At 45.0% G+C, this 9723-nt stretch overlaps 1 protein-coding gene across 1 annotated transcript in view; it reads right to left on the bottom strand.

The window, feature by feature from the left end:
* Positions 1 to 332: 332 nt before the first annotated feature.
* gcm2 (glial cells missing transcription factor 2) overlaps positions 333 to 9723 on the bottom strand; it is a 34342-nt gene continuing 24951 nt past the window's right edge. Inside the window, exons 4-5 of the mRNA XM_084325918.1 lie at positions 8398 to 8659; positions 333 to 6718 (exon numbers count right to left, since the gene is read on the bottom strand). Of these exons, the coding sequence (XP_084182044.1) occupies positions 6404 to 6718; positions 8398 to 8659 (577 nt within the window). The 3' untranslated portion in view covers positions 333 to 6403. The remainder of the gene's footprint in view (positions 6719 to 8397; positions 8660 to 9723) is intronic.

The following is a 9723-nucleotide window of genomic DNA, read 5'->3' on the forward strand; positions in this document are numbered from 1 at the left end:
ACTAGCAACACTGGTTCTGGCTCCGCTCGTCGCTCCGCCCTGTCATCGCCGGCAGCTTCCCCGGCAGCCGGAAGTGTCTGATTGCACTGATGTCAGTGGGCTTGATTGCGAACAGCTGCGCACAGCGGTCATTATTGTTCCACAGAGGTCCGGTATCGGGTAATATCGGACCTCTGACGCGCGCTATTGACCAATCACAAGCAAGCATTTCGGCGAATGTGAAAACGCCATGTAATAAAATATAATAACTGCTGCCACAGACTGATAGTATAATATAACTTTTGAGTTGAAGGGGAGTGACAGTACTGAATAGAATGCTGAGTTGTAATCAATTATTTTCTTAAAAACGTTTTTATTTTATTTTACACTGTCTTTGACCACATCATGAAAGACACAACAGAAAAATTACATTAAAACATCTCAATATAGACCAAGGTCACTGATTCCAGAGAGTACCTTCTAATTCTATTATGACTGTATATTATAAGGATGCGCTCAGAAATAACAATATACAAAATTATCATGAGAGACGCTGGACTTATTTCACCTTTTCTCAGGAGTACCGTGCACCCAAAATGAACTTAGGTTGCATGTCTGAATGACTTGACTTGAGACACAAGAAACCCCTCTTAACATAAATTCACATTGAGTTACTTAATACCAAAGATAATTCCATGGTCTGAATAGGTTATTAACTCCATGCTGTGCACATTTATCTCAAGCCTAGATTGTGTTGTTCTTTGCTCATCAGTTACTAGAACTAGCCTACTAACAGCCATTCTGAACAGCTAAACAGCTAGCAGCCATTCTGAACAGCTAAACTGACCACACTAAGCAAAGACTGCCATATTTCATAAGATCTCATTTGCTCTACAGTGTTGATGATCTCTAATTTGCATGGCCCCTCCTACAAATCATTATTATGTGTGACAAGAAAATCTGCCAGCGCTATCAAGTTGTCATAGGGTTAGGAATATAATGTAGCTGTATATCAGCTCCTCATGGGATTAGGGTTAGAATAGAGCTGTATCTATCAGCAATATTGTGCCCTCTCTCTTCATAAGGCCTGTTTAGTGAATAGCAGAGAATTGCTCTTTGATAGGTTCACAGGCATAGCACACTATATGCAGCAGAGCCTCAGTGAACCAGATTCTTAGTGGTTTGAGTTCCTCTCTGATGCACTCTCCATTCTTGTTCACATCTGCCCAGTCCAGTCTTAGTCTAGTTTATACATCTATGTATACATTATACAGATAAATAGTTTAAACACCAACACATGAAATTAAGACACTTTGTATCTCTAGAGTATTCCAGTCCAGGATAATCCAGTTAAGTGCAGTCATCCAGTCTTTACTAGAATGTATTTCTTCTATAAATAACACCAGCAGAATACAGAAGTCTGCTAGACAGTTACAGTAGATGGCGACGTCATCCGTAGTGTTTGTGGTCCAGTAGAAAGCAGGTGGAAGGATTGCCACTAGCAGTAGCAGTACACAGCATGTAGTAACAATAGTAATACTTGTGTACTCACGTTGTGTGTCTGTACAACCCTGTGTAGCAACAGTCCCATGGGTTAAAGTCAGCTATAGTAATTGTCAAAGTATTTGACATACCGTAAAATGTCATTTAAAAGCTGAGTCACAATTAAACAGCGTGTCCCTTTTCATGGCTACACGGTTTGAAGGCCGGTCTCAATTATAAGTCGGGTCTACATTTATTGTTTTTGCGGTTACCATGGGTGCAGTTTTATTTTTATTTTCATCATTATTTGCAATTATAAGTCAGTGCTGACTGAGCAAACCTCACAGCAATCTCTCTCTCTCACTCTCTCTCTCTGTCCCCAGCTGATTGGCGCACAATTTAGCAGCTCTACTGTAAGTACCTCTCTCTCCCCTCTCTCTCAACATACCATAATACTAATCCATCTATCAGATATCCACACAACATCATCCTCATCATCGTGCTTGTTAGTAAATTATTTTAGCCAACTACACAAATACGGCGCACCTGCCTGATAACCTTTCATTTGGACTCTCGTAAATGTATCTTAATGTCAGCTGTTGGGCTCCAGGATTCCTTGTCAGAATATTAATATTTTAGGATAGGGGTATTTAGTGGAGCAATCGGTGATATTGAATGCTAGTAGTTCAGTATTCATTCTATCATATATTAGGATAGGGGTATTTAGTGGAGCAATCAGTGATATTGAATGCTAGTAGTTTTCATTGTATCTATTTGCACCCAACAGACCATAATACTACCCATTCTGTCACATTGGAAGGAGGGTGTTATACTGAGAGCAGTATTTACTTGCTGACAGTATAGTAATAGTAATAGTAGTAGTATGTATTATTCAGTACTGGTCACATGCAGGCCCACTGTTATGTCCACTCTGTTTTGATAGTAGTAGTCATAGTAGTAGTAGTAGTAGTAGTAGTAGTAGTAGTAGTAGTAGTAGTAGTAGTAGTAGTAGTAGTAGTAGTCAGGGCCGCCTCAGGGGGTGTGCGAGCAGTGCGGTCGCACAGGGCCTCGCGGTAAGGGGGGCCTTGCACAAAAAAAAATTAAAAAAAATTAAAATAAAATATTTTTAATTTTTTTTTTTTTTTTTTTTTTTTTTTTTTTTGCGATGCCCCCCTTCCCGCGAGGCCCTTTTTCATCACAGACCTAGTTTAGCTTATATGCTTATATATTTCACATTAGACACATTTGTAGAATGTGTCTGACTTGTTCCTGGCTCTGAGGCTCTGCAGGCAGCTCTGATGCTCTGCAGGCAGCAGAATTGGTTTCAATGAGGGGAGGGGTTACGGGTAAGGTAGCGTCTGTTGAGTTCATTGTGTGTGTCTGTGTGCGTGCCGGGGGGGGGGGGGGGGGGGCGTGAACCGACTCATTGCCAGACGTGAGCGATTCGACTCACGCTCACGGCAATGAATCGGCTCTTATGAACGAGTCGCTCATGACCGACCCATCACTAGCGTCTGACTATTTTGCGCGTGCAGCATTGGAGGTTATGCCAGCCAAGATGAAGAGGACATCGTTCGGCAGATGGACTGAAGATGAAAGTTGTTGCATGTTAGACAGTTCAGTCAGGCTAGCCATCCCGGCTAAAGACAGGGACAGCTAGTTAGCTTTAGCTACGTTATAATATTGAGTGCTAACGTGTGGTTCAGTCGGGATATAGCCATGATGATGTCGGCTAGTAGCTAGCTTAGCTAAAGGCTAACTAGCGTTAGCTAACCTAGAGACAGCGCGTGCAGCATTGTTATGCCAAGATGAAGAGGATGGTCGTTCGGCAGATGAACTTTGTCAACTCCACGCGGTTGTCTCCATCCTCTTGGACGTTTGGTGAGTTTTTAATGCACTCTATTCTATTCCCGCTGTGGATATCTCTCTCTCTCTCTCTCTCTCTCTCTCTCTCGGGAGCCAACCGGGCCGACTAGCTGTTGTAGTACTAGTAGCTAACGGTGTGTGGCCTGGACTTGTTGCCGGCACCGCTATGGTAAACACCACTCTGTAGTGGGACGTGTATTGCCTTCTTTTTCCCTTCTCTCTTCGTATGAGAAGAGGAAAACACAGCGGCTGTCTGAAGTGTTGGCCTGTATTGCTTTTCTCACGTTGTACAGTTTTTCAGTGGTAGCCGCATAGCTTGCTTCTGCGTTAGCTAATGGTTAGCGATAGCCGGGTTGAGCTAACTGTTAGCCAGTTAGCTGTTTAGCTACGACGTTAGCTGCCGGCTGCGCTCGGCTGGGAACGTTAGTTTGATGCTATCAGTTAGCCTAGAGTTAGCTGTTAGCTTGTGCTACGACCATTGACATTAGCCGTGAGAATAGCAGGGGGCCCTGGCACTCTGACTACGACATCATTTTGACAGAAGATGTAGTCGGGCCTGCACCATGACAAGGCTCCGGCCATAGCTTCTTTTTGTCCCGCCAGCGAGAGGCCTTTCGTCAACGTGGAGACCTGTGTTGCGGCCTTTCGCCCTGCATTCCTTGGTGCAGGTAAGATGTCCATTGGACATTACCCCACTCTTCCTTCCTTCCCCTCCCGAATGTTTTGTTAATAACGATGTTTTTTTCCAGGCAAAACACATGTTACTTCACAACATTTGGAGATACGACATGTGCTGTGTGTGAATTGTCTTGGTCGTTTGTGTAGCTTGGGTAGCGTTGGCCAAAGCTGTGTGTGGCCTGGTGTCAGTACCTGGCTACTCTATTTGCAGTTAGCCTATTTAGCTGATGTCGGCCCTTGGCTCCTTGCTACTTTGTTTTCTCTGGTATAGACCCTCTTCTCTTTGGATTTAAGTGTTGATCTTTGTCCTTTTGGATCTATGTATATTCATGTTGCCTTTGTGAAGTTATCTTTTCCTTCTGTTTTGTTCTTCCATTAAAAGTTGAATATCCTTTAGGGGCTCATCTTTGCTTATCTCTCTCTCATACATGCTCTCTCTCTAACACACACACACACGACACACAGACATGCTCTCTCTCTCTAACACACAAACACACATGCTCTCTCTCTCTCTCTCTTTCTAACACACACAGTCTGCCTATGGCGGCCTTTCTCGATGGCTAGGCTGTGCTCGCTGAGTCTGTACCTAGTCAAGGATCTTCAGTCACAGTGCTCAGGTATTCTGCCACTGTGTACTCTCTGTTTAGGGCCAAATAGCATTTCAATTTCTTTCCAATGTGTCTCTCTCTCTCTCTCTCTCTGTACACTGTATATTGACTGTAGAACGGGAGCTCTCTCTCGCTCTCTCTCTTGCTATATGTTGACTGTATCATGCCCAGCCTCGGGCAGCGCTATTATTTAAGAATATGTTGACTGTATGAAAAAACGCGGCCTCGCGTTTAAATCTCGCACAGGGCCTCGCATTTCTCTCAGGCGGCCCTGGTAGTTGTAGTAGTAGTAGTAGTAGTAGTAGTAGTAGCAGTAGCAGTAGCAGTAGTAGTAGCAGCAGTAGTATTAGTAGCAATAGCAGTAGCAGCAGTAGTATTAGTAGTAGTAGTAGTAGTAGTAGTAGTAGTAGTAGTAGTAGTAGTAGTAGTAGTAGTAGTAGTAGCAGTAGCAGTAGTAGTAGTAGCAGTAGTATTAGTAGCAATAGCAGTATTAGTATTAGTATTAGTATTAGTATTAGTAGTAGTAGTAGTAGTAGTAGTAGTAGTAGTAGTAGTAGTAGTAGTAGTAGTAGTAGTAGTAGTAGTAGTAGTAGTAGTAGTAGTAGTAGTAGTAGTAGTAGTCTTTTTGCACTATTTGTCACATCTATGTATTATGGATAGCCAGCCTATCAATAGTATTAATGGATGTCTGCTCTCTCTGTCTAGGCAGTAGTACTTGTAGTACCAACAGTGTCTCAGTACTCATCATATTAGTAGGAGTTAGGGTATCCAGTGTCAATGCAGCAGTGCTTGTAGCTCAGTACTCGTCGTATCTGTAGGAGTTAAGAGTATCCAGTGTCTAGGCAGTAGTACTTGTAGTACCAACAGTGTCTCAGTACCAGGCACGTGCACACATAGAGCCCAATGGGTGCTTGAGCACCTGCCTTTTTGAGCCTCATAAAAAAGTGCCCTTTAAAAAAGAATAATAATAATTTAAATCTTTTTTCTTTTTCTTTTTTTGTTACGCATATAGACTGCCCTTCCAACTGAAAAATGTCAGGATAGAATCAAAATATTAGGTAAAGAGAGAGAGATGCCCCATATTCCATTGCCGTTTGCACGGCCTCCTCAGCGTGCCTCTCCGCGGACCTATATATTTTATGCATAGCGTGGGTGGTGATGATGATGATGATAGAAACCGCTGTGGCGCATACAGTTGAATGCTGGTATTACACTCACTGAGGGACACGAAGAAGTCAAGTCCAATGGGATTTGGGAATCTCAAATACAAATCGGGATTGGAATAAAAAATGCATTTTAAACAATACAGAATATACAGCACTTCTTGGGGTCTGTAGGGTAAGCACTTATTCCCTCCCCCTGAACATTTATGGAGATGTATGGGCCTTTTAAGTCAGTGATAAAAGTGTCTTTCAAGGATAAGTGAGCTCCTGCACTGATTATTATAGTTCAATATTCAATATTTGATCGCCAAAACCCCCCAAAAAGCATAAAAAGGGGGCCCCCCTGCCCGAAAAGGGCCCTTAAAAATCGGGCTTGTGCGCTATGCGCGCTCGGTTAAAACACACACAGGTATAGTGCCCTTTTCAGCCTTTGAGCACCTGCCCCTCTAAAGTCATGAGCACGTCCCTGCTCAGTACTCATCATATCTGTAGGAGTTAAGAGTATCCAGTGTCTCTAGGCAGTAGTACTTGTAGTACTAGTAATGGTTCAGTACTCGTCATCTCTGTAGGAGTTGGGGTATCCAGTGTCTAGGCAGTAGTACTTGTAGTTGTAGTACTAGTAATGGCTCAGTACTCGTCGTATCTGTAGGAGTTGGGGTATCCAGAGTATCGGTAGTCATAGCTGTCTGCTCTCTCTGGTTTGGCCTGCAAAGAGTCCGGGTTGTAGGAGACAGACTTGATGACCCCTCCTGACTCCTCTGAAACCTTGACCTCGGAGGAGTAGGAGGAGGAGGCATCGTCAAGGAGCGAGGTGCAACCAGGGAGCACGGGAGGTTTAGGAGGAGTGCAGGGCTGGTAGGATGAGAGGCCAGCCGGAGGCTTGGGACAGGACTGATAGGGAGGCAGGGCTGCTGATGGCTTTGGGCAGGGTTGGTAGGAGACCTGGAGAGGAGAGGAGAGGAGAGGAGAGGAGAGGAGAGGAGAGGAGAGGAGAGGAGAGGAGAGGAGAGGAGAGGAGAGGAGAGGAGAGGAGAGGAGAGGAGAGGAGAGGAGAGGAGAGAATGAAGGATAAGCGATAAGGGATACGTGATAATAGAGTAGAGGAAAGTCACTGTAACTTTTCTCATATTGTCCTACAGTAGCTTCTTAATGGTAATGCCTAGCTTCTTAGTGGTGATGCCTAGCTTCTTAGTGGTATTGCCTAGCTTATTAATGGTGATGCCTTGCTTCTTAATGGTACTGCCTACACTAGCTTCTTAATGGTGATGCCTAACTTCTTAATGGTGATGCCTTGCTTCTTAATGGTACTGCCTACACTAGCTTCTTAATGGTGATGCCTAACTTCTTAATGGTAATGCCTTGCTTCTTAATGGTACTGCCTACAGTAGCTTCTTAATGGTATTGCAGAGCTTCTTAATGGTATTGCAGAGCTTCTTAATGGTATTGCAGAGCTTCTTAGTGGTATTGGCTAGCTTATTAATGGTGATGCCTTGCTTCTTAATGGTACTGTCTAGCTTCTTAATGGTACAAACAAATGGATCTTTCGAACGGTATATTATATGTTCGGCGAAAAATGCAGCCCAGAGCCGGTAGACGTTCGCAAAGTGCCGTGACTTGCGTGCATGGGCATGAGGGCCCGATTTCGGGCCGGTGCTTGGTAAGAGGTTCATGGCGATACATAGATTCTTAATGGTGATGCCTAGCTTCTTAATGGTACTGCCAAACTTCTTAATGGTGATGCCTAGCTTCTTAATGGTACTGCCAAACTTCTTAATAGTGATGCCTAGCTTCTTAAATGGTATTGCCGAGCTTCTTAATGGTGATGGTCCACAACGGGAGGGCTTGTTCCACAACGGGGGGGCTAGGTGTGCACCAGCACTCATCAATGCGCCGCTCCGCAGGGCTGTGAATAATGCTTCACGCCACTATGCTATTTCCAGCCTCAACTTCCCTGATAAAAAAATGTATTCCCCAGAGAAAAAGCAGTTTTGTACTTCAATACCATGTTGGCCCAACTACAGACGTTATACGTAGTAGTTTGTTGCTTGCTTTTCACTAGAGTTTTAACTATTTCACTTGTGCCTTTATCTACAAGCTCCACTCGCTCCTTGCTTACATCCTGACTCCCGTAGCAGCTCTTCTTCTTCTCTGCTCTCATGGCAGCTCTTCTTCTTCTCTGCTCTCGTGGCAGCTCTTCTTCTTCTCTGCTCTCATGGCAGCTCTTCTTCTTCTCTGCTCTCATGGCAGCTCTTCTTCTTCTCTGCTCTCATGGCAGCTCTTCTTCTTCTCTGCTCTCATGGCAGCTCTTCTTCTTCTCTGCTCTCATGGCAGCTCTTCTTCTTCTCTGCTCTCATGGCAGCTCTTCTTCTCTGCTCTCATGGCAGCTCTTCTTCTTCTCTGCTCTCATGGCAGCTCTTCTTCTCTTCTTTTCACATGGCAGCTCTTCGTCTCCTCTGCTCTCCATGGCATTTCTGTGTCCAGTGCTGTGTGTGGGCACCCTAACCCTAACCCTAACCCCGACAGCACTGTGCCTCTCCTGTTGTCTTGGTTGGTTGTTGTTGGCGGCCAGGTGACTAGAAGGGCACTTATCATTGTGATAGGTCAATGGTCAAATGTCCTACCTTGGTCGTCGTGGTGATGATTGTCTGCAGAGCCGCTGGCGAGCCTGGTCCGTTGCCAGAGTAACGGTAGGGGTATTCTGGGCTGTAGTACTGATGGTTGGCAGTGGCAGCCAGATCACTGTAGGGGGCGCTGTTCTTCAGCAGCTGTTTCCAGCCCGGGTGGGGAGGCTTGGCGGAGGGGAGGGAGGGCTTGGAGGGGGGGAGGGGCTCATAGGAGGAAAGAGGAGTAGAGGAGGAGGTTCCCAGGAGGGAGCTGCTCTTACTGAGAGAGAGATACACACGACAAAAACATCCACATTAATATACTCAACAAGTAGACATGCTAATATGCATAACAAACACACATGAATACACGCAACAAAAACACATATTAATACCAGGGATGTCAAGCGATTACAAAAAATCTAATGAATTAAAACCTGTTTTATCCATTTTTACCACCCAAAAAAGGATTCTGATTGAATATGGTCACTGCAGGTAGACATAGCCTCAGTTAGTAGAGTGAGAGGGTGAGTTAGTAGAGTGAGTGAGAGGGTGAGTTAGTAGAGTGAGTGAGAGGGTGAGTTACCAGAGTGTGTGAGAGGGTGAGTTAGTAGAGTGAGTGAGAGGGTGAGTTAGTAGAGTGAGTGAGAGGGTGAGTTAGCAGAGTGAGAGGGTGAGTTAGCAGAGTGTGTGAGAGGGTGAGTTAGTAGAGTGAGTGAGAGGGTGAGTTAGCAGAATGAGTGAGAGGGTGAGTTAGCAGAGTGTGTGAGAGGGTGAGTTAGTAGTAGTGAGTGAGAGGGTGAGTTAGCAGAGTGAGAGGGTGAGTTAGCAGAGTGAGTGAGAGGGTGAGTTAGCAGAGTGAGTGAGAGGGTGAGTTAGCAGAGTGAGAGGGTGAGTTAGCAGAGAGAGTGAGAGGGTGAGTTAGCAGAGTGAGTGAGAGGGTGAGTTAGCAGAGTGAGAGGGTGAGTTAGCAGAGTGAGAGGGTGAGTTAGCAGAGTGAGTGAGAGGGTGAGTTAGCAGAGTGAGTGAGAGGGTGAGTTAGTAGAGTGAGAGGGTGAGTTATCAGAGTGAGTGAGAGGGTGAGTTAGTAGAGTGAGAGGGTGAGTTAGTAGAGTGAGTGAGAGGGTGAGTTAGCAGAGTGAGTGAGAGGGTGAGTTAGCAGAGTGAGTGAGAGGGTGAGTTAGCAGAGTGAGTGAGAGGGTGAGTTAGTAGAGTGAGAGGGTGAGTTATCAGAGTGAGTGAGAGGGTGAGTTAGCAGTGAGTGAGAGGGTGAGTTAGTAGAGTGAGTGAGAGGGTGAGTTAGCAGTGAGTGAGAGGGTGAGTTAGTAGAGTGAGAGGGTGAGT

Source organism: Notolepis coatsorum, assembly GCF_963971535.1.
Source record: "Notolepis coatsorum genome assembly, chromosome: 12".
NCBI lineage: Eukaryota > Metazoa > Chordata > Actinopteri > Aulopiformes > Paralepididae > Notolepis > Notolepis coatsorum.